The sequence below is a fragment of the Felis catus genome, chromosome B1 (genome assembly GCF_018350175.1).
Source record: "Felis catus isolate Fca126 chromosome B1, F.catus_Fca126_mat1.0, whole genome shotgun sequence".
Lineage (NCBI taxonomy): Eukaryota > Metazoa > Chordata > Mammalia > Carnivora > Felidae > Felis > Felis catus.
Window position 1 is genome coordinate 15,095,633 of NC_058371.1, and position 22,309 is coordinate 15,117,941.

Sequence of the window (22,309 nt, forward strand, 5' to 3'; positions counted from 1 at the left end):
TCAGGACATAGAGGTTTTATTTAACTTCCCCTAGGTTATATCCTCATCTCCATTCTTCCACACTGAGAATCCTGGTTGTCAGTGATACAGGAATGATAGAGTTAGAACATCCCATATTGACTCTTGTACCTTAAAGCTCCATTACTTACACAATAGTCTCAGAATAGCATTCCAGATATTCCCACCACCAACAAGATGGTTGATAATAGTTAATTTGGGAGCATATTCTCTCCCCGTCTACCTATTTGAAAACCATTATTCCATGCCTGCACTGTCAAAGCACATCGCCCAGCATGCTTCAGTCTCTCCCCTGGTGGATAGTAACTGTTATCCGTGTTCGTTCCCAGGCCTGAGTTTCCCTGCTTCTTGTCAGTTGTCTGAAGCATGTTCTCTGATGGATTCATCAGGAAAGACTCATGGGCTCAGTATATTGCCTAAATTTGTTCATGTTGATAACAGTTGGAACCGTTCATACTTGAAAGTCAGTTGTGCTGGATATAAAACCCTCGGCTCATGTGTCCTTTCTGTTCGTGTCATAAACATGTTAGTCCGTTTTCTTCTGCCATGAATTTTGTGTTTGAAAAGTCTTTTCATCATAAATTACTTCCTCATTTTGCTTAGATTCCCAAAGCATTTGGGGGGGGGGGTTCTTAAAATCCAGCAATTCCCAAAATATTTGGGGGGGGGTTCTTAAAATCCAGTAATTTGGGGAGGGGTTCTTAAAATCCAGTTCTGGTTGATATTCTCAGGTGTGCAGAGTGTTCCTTCAGTCTGGTGTCAGTTTTTCCTTTACTTTCTTTTCTTTCATTTGTTTTATAGTTTTAATATTTGTTCCATTCCTCTGCTTTCATTTTCTCCTTTGATTCCTATTACCGTATATTAGATGTTCTTTACCTGTCTTCAGTGTTTGTCACTTTCTCTTGAATCTTTTAATCTCTTAATTTAATTTTGATTTTTGAAATTTTCCCCTTTTAACTTTCTCTTTCTCCTATTACCTATTGTATTAACTTCTTGTTCCCTCTAGTTCAGATTTCAGTGTGAAATGTTTTTTATCTCTTATTCTTTATTGAGTTCAATCCTTTCTCAGTTTTTATAATTTGATGTATGTTGTTCTTCCATATCTTACATTGTTTTCTTCATCTATTTTAATTCATCTTGAAATAGTAAGTTATGGTTTTGATCTGTTTTGTGATCAGTCCTTTCTAGCATGTTTTCATTGGCCGTTGCACCGTAATTTCTGCTATCACTTCAAAAATAGTAACCTAGTATGGGATTTGACTTCAGTATTTCTCACATTTTTATGTGAAATTGGTTTTTCTACACTTTAGAAAGAGCTGTGGTTCAGGATAGTTTTTCGAATTTTATACAGTATCTTCTTGTTCAAAACTATGGAGGCTTGCTCTCTTGGAATTCCTGGCTCTTTTTTTCCTGTCCTGCTTACCTAGACCTTCTCTTTCCCTCATCTCTATTGTCTTGCTGGATTCTGATTGAACTTCCAGCAGATCCTCAGTTTGGGGTCTTGTCCTAGAAGTCAGCCCTGTTTATCAGCTCTGAGGGTTCATAGTAGATACACATCCCTTCTTCCCTCCTTCTGTTGGATTGGCCAGAGTTCACTCAATTTCAGCTGTTGACTTCCAATTGACACTTTCTGCTTTTCAGGAACACACACTGACTATTTTGACCTTGTTCTTACGTCCATCAGGTGCTCTATTGCTTCTCTCTGCCTCTTCCCTCACAAACACTGACATGATGCAGGCCCCAGAGGCATTGGTACTTTGTCCCCATCCACTTGAATCTTGGGGTTTTGAAGATATTTTGTAACCTCATTGTGTTGTAAATGTTGCCATACGGTTGCTGGTTTTGGGGGCCAGCTGCCCTGACCTGTTAAAGTAAGGATTCAGGAAGATTTTAAAAAGCAAACTGTCATCATCTGCCATATCATCTTCTCAGAATCCTTCTCAACTTTAAGAAAAATATTAAATGTGCTCAGAACTCCAGTGCCCAGCCATGAGCCACCATTTCTTTTTCACATCTTTTAAGCAGCTTCCAGCCTTATTGAGCCACCTACCTGGATTTTTAGTGAAAGTACCAATTATTGCTTTTGTTACTGCTCTGATTGTAAAGTTGCACAGGTTTTAAGAAGTCATCTTCAACATCTTTTTCCATAAGTCCTGTGACATTTAGGGTACAGCTTTACAGGATGTGGAGTTTTTGGTAAAATAGATACCATGTTGTCACAGAAATGGCTGCTCATGTTCATGTATGACACATGGGAAAGACCATTGGGAAATAATTAAGGATCAATATTGTGAAACTGAAGAAGGAAACCTCATTTAAAATGGAACCATGGGAATGGATAAAGAAGATGTGGTTTATATATACAATGGAATACTACTTGGCAATGAGAAATCGGGCCATTTGCAGCAACCTGGATGGAACTGGAGGGTATTATGCTAAGTGAAATAAGCCAGGCAGAGAAAGACAGATACCATATGTTTTCATTCATATATGGATCTTGAGAAACTTAACAGAAGACCATTGGGGAGAGGAAGGGGGAAAAAAAAAGTTACAGAGAGGGAGGGAGGCAAACCATAAGAGACTCTTAAGGACTGAGAACAAACTAAGGGTAGATGGGGGTGGGGCAGAGGGGAAAGTAGGTGATGGGCAGGGAGGAGAGCACTTGTTGGGATGAGCACTGGATGTTGTATGGAAACCAATTTGATAATAAATTATATTTAAAAATAAAAATAATTAATTAAAAAAATAAAATGGAACCATGGGGCCAGAAGGGGACGCCCCCTCCCATCACCCAACCAGAGTCCAAAGATTTGAGGACTAACATCTCACTACTATACTTGCTGGGAGTGGTGGCCTTCGGCTGGGGCAGGGACATCCCACACGGAGGATGCTTATGTTCTGTCACAGCAGGCACACGTGTGGCTTATGCGGGGACCTTCAAAGCCTCTCAGATGTGTTCTCCATGGCTCTGTTGGCCCTTCCCGTCCTCTCTGGACTCCTGGCAAGAGCAGCTCCATGACGCATGTGGCCCTGGGCTGGCGCCTGAGAGCACCCAGTAGATGGCCTTTTCCTAGAGAGTAATGGGTCTGACCTTTCAAGATACAAAATCCCTTTGCTGAGTATTTGCACAGAACATTTTATGGACTCTAAATGGGTCTCCCAATGCTAAGATGCCTGGTCCCTACCAGACTTACTATAGTCCGTCTGTGTTCATTTAATCGCTAGATTTGATTTTCTTAGTTCAAACTGACGAGTAAACCAGGTGAGACAGTTTCTACCAAAGACAGATTAAAGTCCAGCCTCCACAGCACGCCGTATTTGGGCCCCCAAACAAGGCCTCTTGCTTGTCTGTCTCTACTCTCGCAGATGCTGTGTCCGGGCTCCAGCAGTGGGCTGGTTTCCTGTGTGGCCGGTGGGTGTTTCTGATGAAGTTGAGTTGCAAGTAACCAGTAGGAGGCTGCAAAGGAACTCTGGCCCTCTGTAGGGCACAGTGCTCATCCTCGCCGTGGTCTGGGTCAGACCCGAAGCCATTTTCTAGCTGATTTTATTTTCTTTTACTTTGATCCTTATTATAAAGTACTGAAGAAGTGCCAGTGCGCTGAGAGGTGTTTTTTGTAACATGGCGGAATACGATGAATTTCCTAATCTGGATGAACTCTAACAGTAAAACTATGCAAGCCATCCATGCTCCCTTAGGATTCTTAAAAGGGCCTAATTTCTACTCACATTTTTCTTCTTTTATCACATTTTTTTTCTTCCTCTTGGGTATTTTTCATTCCTTGTTCAACGTTAGAATCACTTGGTGAGATAATTACTTGGTGAGAAATAGAACGTTAGAATCACTTGGTGAGAAATAACCCAGGTAATTCTGGGTTAGCTAGGATTGAGAACCAGTGCCCCAAATTAAAAACTTGAATTTGTCAAGCTTACAACACGATGCACCTATGTAAACATGGTATTCCTCCTCGGGAGCTTGTAGAGGCCATGTGCTGGGAGCTCTGGGGTCATGCGTGGCAGCTCTAGAAACCGTGTGAGAGATGATGGGGTGTCAGCTTGTGCGGGGGTTCCTAAGAGAATGTCTGAGCCGTTTGCAAGACAGGCTCCCTGCTTTGCCCTGCTTGCGTGCTTCTGGGGTGGGGGCTTGAGAGAGTGCTGACGGAGACCGGAGGGGTTAGGGCAGGCCGAGCCAGCGTCCTCCCCCAGAGCCCTGCTGACCTGGATCTGTCTTTCCTAGCTGTGTGACCTCGGGAAAGTCACTCACTCTCCAGGCTTTTCGGTTGCCTCCGTAAACAAGAGATAGCGTGCGTAAAATGCGTGTCATAATACCAGGCACCACCCTGGTGCCGGTTTTAGGGTTTCAGATGTACAGAGCAGCCTGGACCCTGGAATGCTCAAATCCTCCATGAGCCACCTACAACTTCATGCAGACCCCCAGGGATGGTCCGGGGAAATAATGGTTATTACTCATTGGGGCTTTGACCCCCAAATACCTCTTTGTTGGAATGGACTGTGGTCTGAACTCTGATAAGCTTCCAGAATTCCCTTCTGCTGCTTTGATTTAAGAGCAGGCAAAGTGGGGGGCGCCTGGGTGGCTCAGTGAATCATCCGACTTTAGCTCAGGTCATGATCTCATGGTCCATGAGCTCGAGCCACATATCAGGTTCTCTGCTGTCAGCTGTCATGGAGCCTGATTCAGATCTTCTGTCTTCCTTTCTCTGCCCCTCCCCAGCTCATACATAAGCTTTCTCTCTCTCTCTCTCTCTCTCTTTCTCTCTCTCTCTCTCTCTCAAAAACAAACAAACATTTAAAAAGAGAGAGAGAGAGCAGGCAAAATGGCTTCCTTGTCTCCTTTTTCCTGCCCTTTCCCCTACCCTCCCCACCCCAGCCCTGTCCCTCTGGCCCTTGTCACCAACTGTGCAAGTGGAGGTGGCTTCTGGGGACCAGCTTGTTCTGGGATGTGGCAGAAGTTCAGCTCCTCCTTGTCTCCCTGATGTCACTCTGAGGCCAGACTGCCCTTATCCTAAGCAGCAGAAAGACAGGAGAGAGAAGTGTAAACAGGGTTGTCCCAGGAAGGGGATTTCCTAAACACCACTCTTCCTCCCTCGGAGAGCTCTTCCCCACCTCCCCCTGCCACCCACTGCCCATTTCTCAGGAGCAAAGGCGGACAGGATTCAGAACGCGTGGGAAGGAGGACACGGTGATTGCGATTCTTCCTCTTCCTCCATATGCTACATCTTGGGCGTCTGAGGCTCTAAACTCCCTTCTGCTGTCTCCTCCAAGCTTCGGGAAATGACAGTACAAGAGTGTGGTAGTCTTGTTGAAAAGTCAAATCAAACGTGGTGAAGACAGAGCTAATTTATCTTCTTTCTTCCCATCTGTTCCACTTCTCTTGCTCATGGCTAAAGAGGGGGCCTGCTGAAATGCTGAAAGAGAAACTCCTGCCCTCTGGGTCCCGTGTCACACAGCTAGTCATTTGTCAAACCCTGTTCCTTTCCACAAAACATTCCTGCATCTGGCTTTTCCAATCCCTCCCTACTTTGAGAAGTTCTGTCCGAACTCAGAGATCTTCTGACTAGAGTGTCCTAACCTCTTCACTTCATTCATTCATTCATTCATTCATTCACCACTTATCAACTGTCTTGTGGTTGACTTCGTCACTGCTCCAGACTTTGTCGGAAGACTCCAAAAAATGAGACAACCCAACCCTGCCACTCTGCTTAGCTTACACCCTGGTCGGAGAACACTTGCAAAGAAATTATTACACTGTAGTGTGACTTGCTTTTTGTAATAAAAGAAGCGATAAAGGAATATGAAAGGCGTCACACAGAATCCAGGCCATGAAGGGTAAGTATAAGTTCACTAGACAGAGAGTATGAAGGCACGTGCCGGACATGGGGCCCATGTCAGAGAGTTGAGAATGGCACGGTCACGGTGATCAGCTGAGCTCTGATATGGAACATAGATGTGGGGGGAAGTCAAACCCTAGAAGTGGTTTGGAAGCCGAATTTGGAATTTAAGTCTATAGGAATGAAAGACACAAGGGTGGTTTGTAACCAGATGAGTAACGTGATCAGCCTTGCTATTGCCGAAGGATACTTATACACAGAAGGCAAAGAGCAGATCGGAGGGGGCATCCAGTGGCCAAGAACGAGGTCCCAACCAAAGGAGGCAATGGACCAAGTTCCATCAGGAGCACGAGTGAGCTTCCTGTCCCCAGCTCTGCTGCTCTAGAGCAGATGCTTTCTTTCGCGGTGTTACTCCTGTTTTCTCTGAGACCCTCTCCATGCATTGCCCGTAGCAACCGAAACATTTTGTTCCACGGAACCGAGAATTCAACTCTGCTCAAAAATGGAAGGAATGAAATGACTGTGGTCTGAGTTCAATGAGGACGGTAACAGTATTTTTCCTTCTACGTGTCCCCAAAATGTTCACAGTACTGGTGTGAAAGAGGGGCTCAAGAAATCTTAGTTGAGCTAGACTCACCCCGAAGGCAATATGAAAGGTGTATTAGTTTCCTGTGACTGATGCAACCCATTAACATAAATTAGGTAGCTTCAAACAACAGAAATGCAGTGTCACAGTTGTGGAGGCTGGTAATCTGAAATCAAGGTGGCAGCAAGGCCACACTCCGTCTGAAGGCTCTAGAGGAGGCTGCTTCCTTGCCTCTTCCGGCTTCTAGCGGTTGCCAGAAGTGCTTGGTGATGCGTGGCTTGTACATGCGTCACCCTGGCCTCTGCCTCCACTGCCATGTGGCCTTCTTCCCCGTGTCTCTGGATCTAAATTTCTCTGCTATAAGGACACCAGTCATTGGAGTAGCACCTACCATAGTCCAGTGTGACCTCACCTCTCTTGATCACATTCATAAAGTTATTTCCAAGTAAGGTCACGTTCATAGGTGCCAGGGATTAGGGCTTGGACATCTTTTTTTTTTTTTTTTTTTTTTTTTTTTTGGCAGGGAGCGAGCAATTCATGCATAACAAAGGATGTGGTGTGTGCTATTGTTCTGTCTCTAGCAGCTTGAACCTTCTCTCTAGGGACTCCTTCTACACCGGCAGGTTGTCCCCAGGGCAGCTCTAGAACGTCAAATAATTGTACCACATAGTCGGCATGCTCTTTTAAAAAAATTAGACTCATCCATTCTTCAAATGTTTGGGAACCTACTATGTGCCTGACCCTGTTCCAGGATCTAGATATGCAGAGGGGAATAAGCCAGGCCTGGGCTCTGCCCTGATGAAATTATTTGTGTTTTAAACTTGCCAAGGGGGTAACAAACTCCGTTGGCAATTACGGGACTAAAAAGTTTTGGGGTTTTTTTTTAGGAATGAAAATTATTCTTTTGCCAAGAGTTGCTAAGACTCACAACCGGGAGAATGTTATTTCATAGAACTACACCTTATCTACAAGGGCTTCCGGCAAAAATGTGGACCCCACTTGAAGTGCCCCGAGGCCGAGCACAGTGGGATGCCGGGCCAGGCCACGAGGCCAGGGGGCTCAGGCGGAGGCAAAGTGCAGTGAGCTGCCGGGAGCTCCTTTCTGAGGGCTGAGGGCCAAGTTACAGGCATTTACACGTGGCCTCCCCAGGAGTCAGGCCACACCGAGGCCTCCTGAATCACTTCGGCGACCTTTGGAACCGCCGCAGCAACGCCCCCTAAGAGCTAGTTGTGGGCCCGTGAGCGCTGGACGGCGCAGAGAGGAAACCGTATTTAGCGCTCAGGGAATTACCTCCAGCGCTGCTGTCCGTCGGTCTTTGTGCCTTCAGACTTGACACACCACTCGCTTCCCTTCCTGCGGGCTGCAGGGCACTCACGGGTACGGGGCGTCGGTGGGCCCATGTGTGTGACTCGGAGGTGTGGCGTCATAAGCCACGTTGTCCATAACCATCAGCTTCATTGTGGGGGCTGTGGACTTTTGTTTTTTAAGTGAACTCTATGGCCAACGTGGGGCCTGAACTCCCCACCCCGAGATCGAGAGTCGTATTCTCTGCCGACTGGGCCAGCCAGGCGCCCCTATGAGCTTTATTGTAATAAAGGTGACGCTTCACTCTCCGTCTACCAAACCCTGGGTCCACTTCAATTAGATACAAAATTAATCAGAAGGCAGGGATGCCAATGATTAGGGTCCCCTCAAATCCTTACATTCCAAAGGACAGGAGGAAGAGAGGGAAGCTCTCTGCTTCTAAGAAAACTATAATGAGACAGAGAAAAATGTAATTGTTCCCATATTTAGCTTGCAAAAAAAATGCAGAATAGAATATGTATGAATTCAAGGAAATAGAAATAAAGATAATCGTGAGGTACATTTCTCAGTACTAAAGAAAAACCAAGGTAAGTAATTACTTACGAAAAATGGGGTTAGATAAGAAGACCGGAGGTGAGATTAAAATGGTGAAGCAGGAACTTTAACAGGTATTTGTGATTTGGGGCGGCGGGGGGGCGGGGGGGGGCAGTTATGAAAATGAGAAGAAAACACAATAAAATGCCAAGGCATTTGTGCATTCAGCAGATATCCATCGAATACCTATTGCGTGCCAGGCATTTTGCTAGGTGAATAAGAAACACTGTCACCCCCTTTCTCAGTGGAAATTCCAGTGAGAAAAACAGTATTAAACAATAACTTTATTTATGTGATTAGAATTTTGGTTAGTATATGACAGAACCACAGGGGGGTTACGTGTAGCTAGTGTGGAGGGAGCGTATAGAGCAGGGGCCTAACCTGGTCAAGGGGAGGGTGAGGAAACAGCACTGTGTTACACGTCTGGTGTTGTGTAATCTGAAGTACAAAAAAATTCACGTTTCTAGAGTGTTACTGTTTTAGGTGCTTATGTCCCACAGAATCATTTTCACATTTTTCTGAAAAGTCAGTATGCTTTGCCACAAACAATTCGGGGACAACTGGAAATCCACAGGCAAAAGAATGTGGTAGCATCACTTCCTCACGCCATACACAAAAAATTAACCCAAAGTGGGTCATAGAACCTAAGTGTAAGTTAAAACTGTAAAACTCTTGGGCTATATTAGAGGAGTAAATCTTCATAATCTTGAGTTAGGCAAAGCCTTCTAACGACACTAAAGCACGACTGACAGAAAAAAATTAACCAGACTTTGTCAAAATGAAAAACTTGTACCACAAAGGATACTATCAAAAACTGAAAAGGACACCCAGGGGATGGGGAAAAAAAAAAAACCCAGTTTTTGCCAAACATATATCGGACAAGGGATTGCATCCAGAATATATAAAAAATTCTCACAACTTACTAATAAAAGGCAAAAATCCAGTCTAAAAAGGGGGCAAAGGATTTGAACACTTACTCATGAGGATAGGTAGATGGGCAATGGGAGCATGAAAAGATTCCCAACATTATTCATCATTAGAGAATGCAAATCAAAACCACAGTGGGGTCTCATGTGTGCTCGGATGGCTATAAATGAAAAAAAGACATGACCACAGGTGTTGGTGAGGGTGTGGAGAAACCCTCACACGCTGCTGGTGGGAAAGCCAACTTGGAAAATGGTCCGGTAGTTCCTCAAAAGTTTAATATAAGGTTACCATATGGCCCTGCAATTCTGCTCCAGGTATCTTCCCCAAATAAATGCAAGGTCCACAATAACTCGTACATGAATGTTCAGAGCACCCATATTCATACTATCCCAAAAGCGAGAAAAAACAAGTGTCCATCAACTAAATGGATAAAATGTAGCCACTCCATACAATGGAGTATTATCTGGAAATAAAAAGAATGAAGGACTGCTTCATGCTAGAATGCTGAAAACACTTTGTTGAGTGAAAGAAGCCAGCCGCAAAAGACAACATATTGCTATTCCATTTTAATGAATTATCTGGAATAGGCAAATCGGCTGAGACAGAATGTAATTCAGCGGTTGCCTGAGGCAGGGTGAGGGCGGGAAATGGGGACTGACCGCTGGTGCACTTGTGAATATGGAGTTCTTTTGGGGTTATAAAAATGTCCTCAAATTGATTGGGGTGATGGTTGCACAACTGTGACTAAAGCCATTGAATTGTACACTTTAAGTGGATAGATTGTATGGTATATAAATTAAATCTTGATAAAGCTATTATTCTAAAGTAACTATGTTTGATATATTCAAAATCTAATCTCCCTGCTTCCTCCCTTCCTTCCTTCCTTCCTTCCTTCCTTCCTTCTGTCCATCACCAAATCCATACACCTGAGATGGAATATGTTTAATCCATGGAATGAAGTATAATTATATTTTCAATTGGGTGATAAGAAATGATAGAAAACCAAAAATGAAACATTGTTTTAATTTGTGGAACTACAAAGAATATCTGAGGTGTAAGCAAGTCTCTTTAATGAGATTTATTCTTTTTTTCATTCAAAACATATTTATGGAACATTTATTAAACATTTGAGAACTGTACTAGGTGCTATTTTATGATTTCAAAGCAACACGCACATGAGTGTATTTTTCATAGCATGCACCTGAGACCAAGTTTCCCATGTTTTATAATAACCAGTCTGCCAAGGCTACAACTCCCTCCTTTCTAGCAAGTAGTTTACAAGAGCTGACTTTGGTCTATCACAAATTGCTTAAAAAGATTAAACACACAGTCACATTTGGACATCTCTTGACATTTACAGAAATGCAAAAACTTTCTTAGAAAATTCATGAAATTGCCACATGTCTTGAACAGTGAGTTTGTTTGACAGCAGTCTTCAGAATCTTAGAGTCACCGGAATGGGGTGTGGAGAAGCCAAGTTTGCCCCCTGGGGTGCCTTTCTCCCCAGGGACTTGCAGAATTGCTGTGGCTTAGAGACAGCTGGAAGCTTGACCCAGCTGGGACCGGTAGCCGATGCCAGTCCGATGGCCTCTGGAGAAACTGGCGGATTCTGAAATTGCTGTCAGGAGTCTCAGGTCTACCAGGTCAAAACAGAACCCAGCTCTCCGTAAGTCGATCCAGACCTTAGGTCAGTGTGACCTCTAAGTGCTGAGGCCCCACCCAGATCCCCTGAACCTGCATCTCTGGAAGTAGGCCAGATGATGCTTACAACCCCGGGAAGTTTGCAAACGGCCGTGATGCCATGTGGATTACCAAATTCTCTTTAAAAGTAAAAAGAGTTGGGGCTCTCTGATCAGGACTCTTTGCGGCTAGAAAGAATTCCCTGAGCCTGTTCTAATTTATGCTTAGTTCTTCAGAACTTAATTGAATTGGGTTCTGGAGATTAGAAATTGGGCGGGGAAAAGTAGCCATTCATCTCCTAATGTAAGGACCCTTCCTTTCATTTACCTTCGGTATTTTCACGTCCATCCACTTATCTTCCCCCTAGAATGAGCAGTGAAGTAGCAACATAATCCAGGAGAAAAGTGTCTATATGTACTCAGATTTTACTCCGATGGAACAAAACACATTTCGAGAAAGAATTTTCCTGGGGAAAATAATGTAACTTTAAAAGAAAAATCAAAGGGAAAAAATTGTAGCCAAATCATCAAGCCACTAAAACGTATGCATTATTTTGGGGAAAAGTTTTTTTCTCCATTTAGTGAAATTTCTTTATTATTCACCAACACTCACGACTCCAAAAGTATCTTACTCTCATTCATCTATTCACGATTATTTATTAACTACACTTTGTCAGGCAAATAACTGAAGTTTTATTCTGCAACTTGAAGAATTTAAGGATAAGTGAGGGGAATAATGGTAGAGCAGGAAAGACAAGTGTGAAGACTGTGTACATGTTTTCACTCTCTTGATTTTGATGACCCACTTTTAACTTAATCTTCTAGGGATATCTATCTTCTAGGGATCCCTCCTTCAGGAAGGTGGGCGTCACTCAGTTCATTAGATCGCCATCCTTTCAGGAGAAAGGAAACTTTTGAACAACGGATGCCTGTTTCAACAGCCACTGCCAATGTTCTGAAAGCACCAATTTACTCTAAGCCATATAACAAAGGCCGATTTGCCTTCTTTCTAATTGATTCGATGGCTTGCTGGCACTTTTAAAACACATTACGTCAATCCTCAGACATCTTTTGTGATGGTAAGTAGTGATCTTTTGCTCTGGTGATTCCAGGCACAGAGATGCTGCCAGCCTTCTCGAATCACAGTGAGTGTTGACACTCACTTCTCAAGGGAAACACTATATATATATATAAGGGCTTCATCATCCTGAGACTCGATGTGCTGTCTCTCCCGGACAGAAGTCTCTTTTGTAAATGTGCCCCAACTCACTGTTAATGCAATCATATGTGCACGTAACTCCAGTCATTTGAAAGCGCATTGATCCTTTGTCTCACAAGATTTCCTACAGCAAATCTAGAAGACTAAGAACATTTCAACTCAGGCCCAGTGGCTCTTCTTAGGAGTTTCCGAAGAACGTAGGTCCCTGAGGTGGCACTTTGACCAAACTGTTTCCTAATTAAATGGCTAATTGGTTAGTGACTGGGATTTGGTCCCAGCTTGGGTCCCTACCCCAGCTTGGGATTTTCCTCAGGATTCTGGGTCACTCGGGGTCCACTTTGCTGGTGCTCAACCAGACTTGCTCCAGAACTACTGGTGCATAGAACTTACGCTTAATGTGCTACCATTCCAGGCAGTGAACTGAGATTTCTGCAAACATGTCCACATGTCCTCAGCAAGATGCGTAATGACTGTATCAGACTGTGATGATAGGTCAGGTACTGCTACAGCCAACACTCTGGGGATCCAGAGCATGGCAGGCGATCCATCAGGCCACCCACACACGCAGGGCCTGCCATGTGCAAAGCTCCATGTTGTGACAGACTGGGAGAAATCTCACAGAAGCCCAGGGCTACAGCAGGCTTTCCTCCTCAAGGCGAGGGAGACGTTTTTGTGCACTCAAGACCTTGGGAGGGCGCCCACATCTTCCACCTTGTTCTAGGAGTTCTCCAATCCTTAGTAATTTTGATTGGCGATCCAAGCTAAGATATGCCCTCCCCGGGACTTGGCATAGAATGAAAAAGAGTCACAAACAGAAGACAGCTATTGATTTTATGGGGATTTCCTTTTTCTGGGATGGAAGAAGCGGTGCAGGGTTGTGGCCATAGACCCCAAGGATGGCTCCTGGGTGTGGACACGACACAGACAAGGCCCTGCTTTGTGCAAGGCAGGACACAGGAAGGTCCAAGACTCCATGCAATATCCACTGTCTGCCGCGGGGGCGGGCTCCTGCTCACTTCATCCGAGTAGCTGCATGAGAACAGTGCAGAAAGGGACAGACCGTTGAGCCAGTGAAAAGCTGGGGTTTTCCTTATCTCCAGAAGAAATAAAGTTTGGGGTTTTTGGTGGGGTTTTTTTAAGGAAGTAGGGACTTTGGGGGCACCTAGGTGGCTCAGTTAAGCGTCCAATTCTTGGTTTCGGCTCAGGTCGTATCCCGAGGGTCGTGGGTTCCAGCCCCGTGTCGGGCTCTGTGCTGACAGACAAAACCTGCTTCGGATTCTGTGTCTCCCTCTCTCTGCCCCTCCCCTGGTCACACTCTCTCTCTCAAAAATTAACATTAAAGAAAAAAAATTTTTTTAAAGAAGTAGGGACTTTTATGTATGGAATCATCCAAGAGCAGTATATTTACGATTTTTGTGGCCTCAATTGTGTTAATGAAGCTATTATTCAAATAGAAAATGAAAACCATTGCACCGTGGAGCACACTTGGCTGAGCGTTTGGGGACAACGATAGCAGCGTCTATGCAAACAGTCGGAGTAGAATCAAGACCAGAACACAGCTGCTCGGCCGGACAGACGGAGCTGAGTCAGCCTCTCCCTTCAGCATGCACATCACCCTGGACCAGGACCCATTGTTGGGCAGGGGAGCAATGCCTGCCACGTTGCACATGATGTTGTAGACATCCACGGACCTGATTGGAGCGGCTCTGAAGTTGGATTTGAAATCTGAAAGGGAAAGGCAAGCAAACAAGTTGTCACAGCCACTCCCTGGGCAGAAAGGGGCTGAGTCACAATACGGAGGAATGACACTCAGGCTCCGGGCAGCTTTGGGACCGGAAATCAGCTCTGCCAATGGGGCGTGGCCAAGTCACTGTGACCTTGGAAGGAGATGTGGAAGGGGTAGAGCTTACAAGAGGATGTCGCTTCCTATGGCTCATGGAGATGAGTTTCTTTAAAAGACAAGTCAGCAGACTGTCCTTGTGCGTAACTGTGGTGTCTTTCTGACAAGAGCCATCCTGGGGGGGCAGCGGGGCAGCTCCACTTTTGCTGCTCAGTTCTGCAGAGCACTGGAGAGCGGGTGTGGTCGCAGAAGGTCGACTGTCTTGCTGAGCCCCCCAAACCCAATTACACGGTATGCTTATCTTCCAGAACATCTATCTAGCAGGGACTGGTTGGACGGGGGGCCCCATAGCCACTCAAGAATTTTTGTTTCTCATTTTCCTGCCCCACTGAGGTCCCAGGGCTTGACGGAATGTGAAACTGTACGGTTTCCTCTGCGCTAGCTAACTCAGAAGCAACAGTTTCTTAAGCAATGGTTTCTTAAAAAGCTCGGAAGATCAACTCGACATTCCGTGGGAGCCTTTCCCCGGCAGATAAAATACCCTAGCTGAGTGGAAAGCAAGCAAACTGGTATCGGGGTTCGGGACCCACGCGAAGCCACCGAGAGCACTAATGGAGAAGAGTATCGTGCTTCCACCCGGAGGCGGCACCAAACTCCAGCAGGGACACGGGAATGTGAAGGGTAGGGCTGGCCCTTCGCAGCATGGTAAGTACAGAGGGATTTCAGTGGAGAGTGCACCTTCTCCTCCATAGGAGGCAAACAGGATGCTGAGTGTTCAAAGAGTGAGCGTACGAGTTCAGTAATGTACAGAGCAGTTTCCCTTTCGGGCCCCAAACCAGAGCTACACTGAGGTTGAATTCAAGAAGGAGATTTCATCCATCAGTAAAGGCCTCTCTGCATGAGCTTTTAAACCACGCAAGACTTGGAAAAGAAATGGGTCGTACGGGGGCTGTGAAGCCAAGTTTCCTACCTTAGAAAATAGTCCTTTATAATTGCTGTGCTAAAATGATCCCACATACTTTATTTAAAAAGCGAACAAACACCAATGGCAACATAGTCCAGAAGTGCCAACAGCAAGTCCTGCTCTTATGTTAACCCTGAAATTACAGATACAGAAAGAAGTTCTATTCAGAAAACTCTGCCACAGAGTATGCTAGAGCCAGGGCAACTTCCCCGTTGATGGCTTTTGCTCACTTGGGAGAATTAATGTTGACTTCGGTATATAAGGTTAATAGGCTCTACAATCAGCCCACAGCCACTTACTAGCTGGAGAAGCTCCGGAAATGGGTGTGGAAATGGTATGTAAACCATTGTTCCAGGAACGTTCTGTATGCTCAATAAATGGTAGTCGTTACCATTGGTAAACATGTAGAGTAAACACCCGGCAAGGGCAAGCTATGGATTGAAAATATGCACCCAGTACATTACTTGGAGAGTTCACTTTACTTTTGGGGCAGAAAGGATAAGGGATAAGGTAGCATCACCTCCTGGTAAAAACTAGTTAAAATCCAGAGCCTCCCTGGAGGGCAGGATCAGGACTGCCCCAGAATCCCAGCCCTTCTTAGTATCAAGGCAATTACAGGTAGGTGTCTGGTCAGACGTCCCCAGAGAAGAATCAGCTGAAGTATGAGAAATCAATGGAAAGGTTGTCCCAGTGATGTGGAAACAACTCCCCTCCCTCCTTCCAGCTTGCCAGGGGCCTGGATGTGATGGCCACACTGCCCCACCGCATGGTACCCGTATCCTTTCCACGTGTGTGGGTGGCAGACATCAGTAGACCCAACTTCTCTTTCCCTAGCCTTCCCTTTCCAAACATCCGCATCTTTAACACGTGGCAGGAAAAACTGAGATCAAGCTCTACTGACAAAGAAATATTAGAAAAGATTACCTTTTTACATCAAAAGTACAAAATTAAATCCTATGCACATAAGCAGGAAGGAGTATTGGGTTTTCTTTTCCATTCCATCTGGTTCATGGCTTCCTATTCTGCAGTGCTGGGACTTTGGACCCGATGAAGAGATGATCTAGGCTAGCATGAGAGCTTCTAGAAAATTCCAAAATAGCAAAACCAGATCCAGCTGGGGAGGACGTGGGGGCCAAGCTCCACTAACTCAAGGTGGCACTTTGAACCTGGATTGGGAATCCAAGGTAGTCCCAAGAATTTAAATTTTGTTGATACTAAAACTGTTTCTCCTGAAGACAGAAGGTTCTGCAGGCCCACGCCACGCCTGGCCACCTTGGGGCTGCTTTCCGGGTGAGGCTTGCTAGCTCACGGGCAGCTCACTGAATCACACTCCTGCCGTCTTATCTTGAAACGTGGAGCTCTCCGGGGCAAGATTAGGTTGTTCAAATTAGAAAACTGGGATTAACCAGAGAGAGGCTATCTTCCAGAATTATTTCCTTTTCTTTTTGCTGGACCAGACTTACTGACTTCTAAAGCTGAATCTGGGCAGCTGCAATGATGCCCAGCTTCCTCCCTAAGCGAGAAGCGCATACAATTAATCAGGAGGGATGTACCTCTATCTCAATGTGCAGCTAGATAGCTATTAAAGGCCTCACTCTTAAATTTTCTTCTGAGTAAACAGTGTGTAAAGCTGTTCAATCTTTCATGAGAATTGGAGCCAGAAACGTGATGGTTTGCGGGCGGCTCTCAAGGCTGTATCTGCCTGGAAACATTTTTGCAATTGGCCCAGTCCATTTTCATCAGGGTCATCTATCTGTCTATAAAAGACTTAGGCTTTTAGTTTTAAAGGAGCATATGATGGAGGCCTTTGTTGATGGACAAACTCTCCCCACTGAATTTAACTTTAAGCTAATGCAGCTTTGAGTACTTTGTTTTAAAATTTTGGTTTGAGGCTAGATTTGCTTCTGCTTTAAAATATGCCTGAGACCCTTGCTTATAAACACTCCTTCAGCTGACAACTGCTTTTGCATTCCGATCTTATTTCTGTCTTCTAGGGAAGAAGAAGGAGATGCTTTTGAATGAAAGCCCTGATGTTTAATGTTCTTCCGTATAAAGGCCATGACCCTGGAATGTCTCCAACCTAATCTAACAGTTGACCTCAACCAAGTCCTTAAGGCTCCATCCCTCATTTGCTATGTTTTCAAGCTTTTTAGAGAATTAATGTTGAATTTAGTATAAGAGGTTACATCTGACGTGAGGCTTGGCCGACCAGAACACCCACCAGCTACCACTGGTTGATGGCAACCTGCGTGGGCATGTTCTGAACTCTTTTAGGCCAATGTCGTGAACCTGGTTGGCCCTCTATGAATGTTTGCTGCTCCTGGTTCTGATGCTTCGGGATGTGGGAACTTGGGTCACATGTGGGAAAGGATCTGGACTGATGTGTTCCCTAAGCTCAGGAGGCCAGGGGCTCCTGTGGCAGATGCAGAAACTGATGTCTCATCGTTCTCTTTTGTGGTAAGTAGAGTGGCCCAAGGCAGATGAAATGAGTTGGGTTGACATACATCTTCGTCTTGCTACAAGAAGAAGAGCAGACCTTCTAGGCAACACCTCTAACCTATAATTTGAAAGGGAAGTGTGGACTTTCATGGGCTGGAACATTCTGATCTATATCTAGAAAACAGCATTTGGAATACGATACCAGGGTAGGTTTATTATATTTAATAAGGAAAGTGGACGGTAGTAAGAAAGACTAGCATATAAGCCAGTCAACTGATGGCTGATGGCTGTAGAATGCTTCTCTCCCTCCGCTTTTTGTTTTGTTTTGTTTTGTTTTGTTTTTAAGGAAGAAGGGGATGTTTGGGTCATAGTATGATCTCCAGAGTGTGTGATAAACTTTCCCCAAACATGAATTTACAGTCCTCTGTCAGTTAAAGCAAATGACCAAATAGACCCTCTCCATCTCCCCTCTCTTCCATCGCTAGGAATTTATCTGGTCAAGGAAGAGACATCAAGGAAGAGAAAGTCATTCTGGCTCATTCTCAAAGTCAGTCTCAAGGTCATTTCCTAGCCTGGCCTTGAGCACATCCTAGCTTCTGGTTGGGCCCTAAACCGAATGACCCCCACAGGGGTGGGTGCTCTAGACAGGGAGGAACCCTGGAAGGCTCAGACCCTGTGAAGTGATCACATCAACTCTGAGACTCACAGCTGTCAGCAACCTGGTGTCTGATAAGCTTTCCTGGACATCAGATAACTGTGAAATAACGTTTTGATGAATTAAGTAAAAAACGAATCACAAACATGTGGAATACATTTTCTTCACTGCACTCAAGATTTAAAATTTACAAGGAAAAGTATTTGGCCACATTTGCCAAACCTAAGAAGCATTTGAAAGCAAGCCAGCAAAAGATGTTTCATGGAGACCAGCTGGGTTTGCTCAGCTTTGCTCATAAAGAGGGTCCATAAAGAAATCGCTTCAGCCTTTACTGTTCTGTCACCCCCTACTGGAGACACCTCCTTGGGAACGGAGGACTAAAAGAATTTGGTCAGCTCTTGCCTACCGGGTCCAAAGGCCAGGAAGATGCCTCTCATGTCCATGAGTTCATTGTCATAGCCATGCCACCCATGCTGCCAGCCTTCTCTCCTGCCAGTGCTGTTCATCCAAAATGGAAGTGACTCTCGATTCTGAAACCAAGCAAAGCAGTTACATTACCCTTTGTCCCAACCATCATGATGAGTGAGCATCTGGCCCAGACTGCCACCCAATGTGGGGATTTCCTTCTCAACATTCTCCCCTAGGGTCATCCAGCCTCAGCTGGATCACTTCCTTCTTCAGGTAGCTCAGACCATTGGAGGCATGCCGGTAAATTGCCAGAGAGCTCTAGTTATAAAAGTATTTCCTTACACGGAGCTGAACTGTACCTTGTGATCAGTTTTAGAGCCACTAAATCTATCATGTTAGAGACAGAAGGGATGTTAAAGTGTATCTGTGGTATAGTAAAAGGTATATTTGGCTTTGGTCCCATGTTCCTGACCCAGAGCTCCCAAAACCCTGGGCGTGTCCCGAGTGACAGGAATTCATAATGAGCCCCTTTCTCCCATAGCCGAGTACATGGTAATGGGATGGCTCACTGCGGTGGGGGGCTGGGCAGCTTCAGGAGGTCACTGGAGGGACCAACCACGTGATGGGGGGGGTTAAAAATTTCAGCCCGTCCCCTGTGCGCTAAGGCTGCATTCAGGCTTGTGGCCAACGATGGTCGCTCGTGCCTGTGCCGAGAAACCTGTGTAAAAACCCCGGAGGGCTGTGGCCTAGGGGGCTTCTGGGTAATTGAACAAATTGATGTGCTGGGAGGGCAGTGACCCCAAAGAGAGCATGGAGGCCTTATGCCTCACCCCCCCAAACTCGGCCCCATGCCTCTCTTCCGATTGGCTGTTCCTGAGTTGTATCCTCTGTACTGAAACTAATCATAAACAGAGCACATTTCTGAGCTCTGTGATTCATTCCACTCAATTATCAAACCTGAAAAGGGCTGTGAGAACCTGCCAATCGCACATAAGTATGGGTGGCCCGGGGACCCAGGACCCCGGGGCACGTGTGGGGTGCGAAGAGGGGGCGGCCCGGTGGGACTGAGCCCCCTGGTGCAGGGGGCCGCTCCAACTCCAGACGGTCAGTGTCAGGACTGGGCCGAATTGCAGGACACCCGACTGCTGTCAGAGAATTGCTGGAAAATACAGAGTCTAATCTAATCACCTCATTTCTCTAGCAAACCTGACAAAACCCAGAGGCCTTTCCACCCCACACACCACCCCCATCTTTCTGTTTTTCTAGCTCCACCCTTGGGAGCAACTTGGGATAAATTCATCCCCTCCCCTCAAACACTTGAAGATGACACTTCTGTTCCTCTTAGCCAGGGCTCTTACGTTTCCTCCAACAGTCTTCATCTGGGATGGGCTCCAGAGCCGTCACTTCTCTGTCACCCGTCTTCCCTTCAGAACTCAAGTTTTCTTGGACCACAGACGCTTACTTCTGAGACAACAGCTTAAAGAAGATTCCGTGGGGCCTGAGGAGGCTGCGGCCAGCGGGACAGAACCCTAGCCCTCCACTGCAGACTAAACATTCTTTCCTGATATTCCAGTCACCTTCCGTGGAACAGGGTTCGATACCACAGACATTGCAAATGCAGGAAGTAGACCGACTGGTCATGAAGGACGCTTGGACCCAACAGTACCAGCAATTTATAGGTTGGTGCATCAGACTTGTGATGCGTGGCTCAGTTGTTTGAGCATCTGACTTCAGTTCAGGTCGTGATCTTGAGGTTTGTGGGCTTGAGCCCCGCATCGGGCTCTGTGCTGACAGCTCGGAGCCTGGAGCGTGCTCTGGATTCTGTGTCTCCCTCTCTCTCTGCCCTTCCCCTGCTCCGCACTCTCTCCCAGAAATAAACATTAAAAAAAAATTAAAGACCTGTAACAGTACCATCTATTTACTTAATCAGGAGGTTACACTGACATTCACTTCGTCATCACCACATCCCGGTGTTGGATGATGTCATTTTCCCCACCGTAGAGTTGAAGGAACTAAGGCACAGGGAGGGTAAGGGTCACTCTTAAAGTCACACAGCTGTTGAGAGGCAGGGCTGGGATCAAACCCAGGTCATCTGTCTCCTGGTCCTTGTGCCTCTCCCACCACCCCACAGCCAGAGACCGCGGCGGTGCTCCTGCCGGCACTGACAAGGAGGTGGCCCCTGTCCCTTGCCTCTTCACCGAGTAGTGGCCAAAGTATAGAAAAGAGGTTTTAAAAGGGGATTCCAGTTTGCCAACGTTCTGCCTCCGTGACCCTGGGCGAGCTACTTTTCTCAGCTTCAGGCTCCCTGCTGGATGTGATAATACCTGCCTCACAGAGTTCTGGGAGGAGGTCATGACTGTGCCACATGCCTGACACATAATAGATGCTCAGTAAGTAGCCGCAGGATGGTTGCCAGATGTCGCTGGCTGCGGGGCGAGGCGCTCTGGTCCTGTGCAGCCGGACAGTGATGGCTGCGAGCCCCGAAGTCCCCTCTGCCTATTTAGCTGTCATATCGCCCTGCGCACACATCCAGTCTCACCCCATAAATCGCTCCCTGGCATGACCGCTTTCCAAATCACACTAGATCACTGACTCTCCGTTTCCTGAATTTCCATCATCCCTCCGCCTCCTTCTCCAGCTGTAGCTTGTATCTTTCCATGGGAATGTTTTTATTAACTTACTGCACTTCTAACCTGTTGTGCTGTGTTTGCTCTTGGTCTGCGGCGATGACCGCAGCACATCCAGCGTAGCTCCGTCAGCTGATGTGAGGTGTTGCTTCCCCGTCAGGCTACCAGGCAGTGATTCCTGCTGCCCCAGGTAGCACATTTTGTTACTAAGGACGTCACAGTTGATGACCCCCACAGGACATGTGTGCCCCATGACCAAGGGGCCGATGAAAGGGAGATGCAGACCCATTACCTGATTTCAGAATATTCCAGTCCAAATTGCACAAGTACAAACATACAGCCGCGAAAGCCTTGGCCTGAAGGTCACCGGGGCTCTGTCTGATCACAGGTTGAGTGCGTTCTTTTTTATTAAAGTGACAAAGTTGTCCAGTGAAACACCTCTTCTTACCGATTTGAAAAAGTAAGAACAAACTGGCAGCTTATGAGAGAAGCTGACCATGTCCCCTAAGTGACAGGACGGATTACGTTACGTACGCGGCCTTGACTTCAAAATGGCATGTGGATGATCTTCTCCCTTCCCTTCCCTGGTGGCTTTCCCTGCCTCTGTTCCCTGTCTCTGTTCCACTTCCTCATCCCAGAGGCATACATAGGAGGTCACGCTGACAAATGAGTGTCACGGGCCTCTGCGCCTCCAGAGCAGAAACCCCCAGGCTGCACGTCCTCAAGGTCCTGCCTGAGGAGAGCTGACCTCATCCTGACTCTACCAGGCCCAGGGACTGCCACATAGTACCACCTAGTGACGTCCTGGGGAGGTGCCCAGGCCCTCCAGACCTGGTCAAAGCTGAGACAGGGGTAGAGGAGTGGGGTGTGTGTGTGTGTGTGTGTGTGTGTGTGTGCGTGCGTATGTGTCCGTGTGGGAGGAGGAGGGGAGCACTGCTAAGTTTGGGTCACTAAGGGAGCTGGGCCCAGGGCAGGGTGGGCAGCCGATTCCCAGGGCCGCGGGGAACACCGGTCCAGCCGCAGCGGGTGGCGGGAGGGCCCAAATAAGGCGCCCGCCCGGACAGGGTAGTTCCCCCTAATGAACAGGTGAGGGAGGGAATCCGCTCTACGAAGGCCACGGAGGAACAGGGTACTGTTGGCGAGGGGAGCCGCAGGGAAGGGTGGGCACGTCCCTGTCCCCACGCACGTGGGAGAAGGCAGTG

The 22,309-nt window shown here is 46.5% G+C and overlaps 1 protein-coding gene and 2 long non-coding RNA genes across 6 annotated transcripts in view; 2 read left to right on the forward strand and 1 right to left on the reverse strand.

The window, feature by feature from the left end:
• The window catches only part of LOC111560091, a 35,173-nt gene extending 31,562 nt beyond the window's left edge, over positions 1-3,611 (forward strand). For all 3 annotated transcript variants that reach the window (XR_006596259.1, XR_006596260.1, XR_006596258.1), the window contains one exon: positions 3,385-3,611. This is a non-coding gene — a long non-coding RNA (uncharacterized LOC111560091). The remainder of the gene's footprint in view (positions 1-3,384) is intronic.
• A 9,939-nt stretch (positions 3,612-13,550) lies between these two features.
• The window catches only part of ENPP6 (ectonucleotide pyrophosphatase/phosphodiesterase 6), a 138,627-nt gene continuing 129,868 nt past the window's right edge, over positions 13,551-22,309 (reverse strand). For both annotated transcript variants that reach the window (XM_045055209.1, XM_003984581.6), the window contains 2 exons: positions 18,479-18,602; positions 13,551-13,899 (listed from right to left, as the gene is read on the reverse strand). In XM_045055209.1, the coding sequence (XP_044911144.1) occupies positions 13,694-13,899; positions 18,479-18,602 (330 nt within the window). In that variant the 3' untranslated portion in view covers positions 13,551-13,693. The remainder of the gene's footprint in view (positions 13,900-18,478; positions 18,603-22,309) is intronic.
• Positions 13,899-18,485, forward strand: LOC109498721. The gene is made up of 3 exons (XR_006596251.1): positions 13,899-14,719; positions 16,973-17,435; positions 17,903-18,485. It is a non-coding gene; the product is annotated as an uncharacterized LOC109498721 (long non-coding RNA).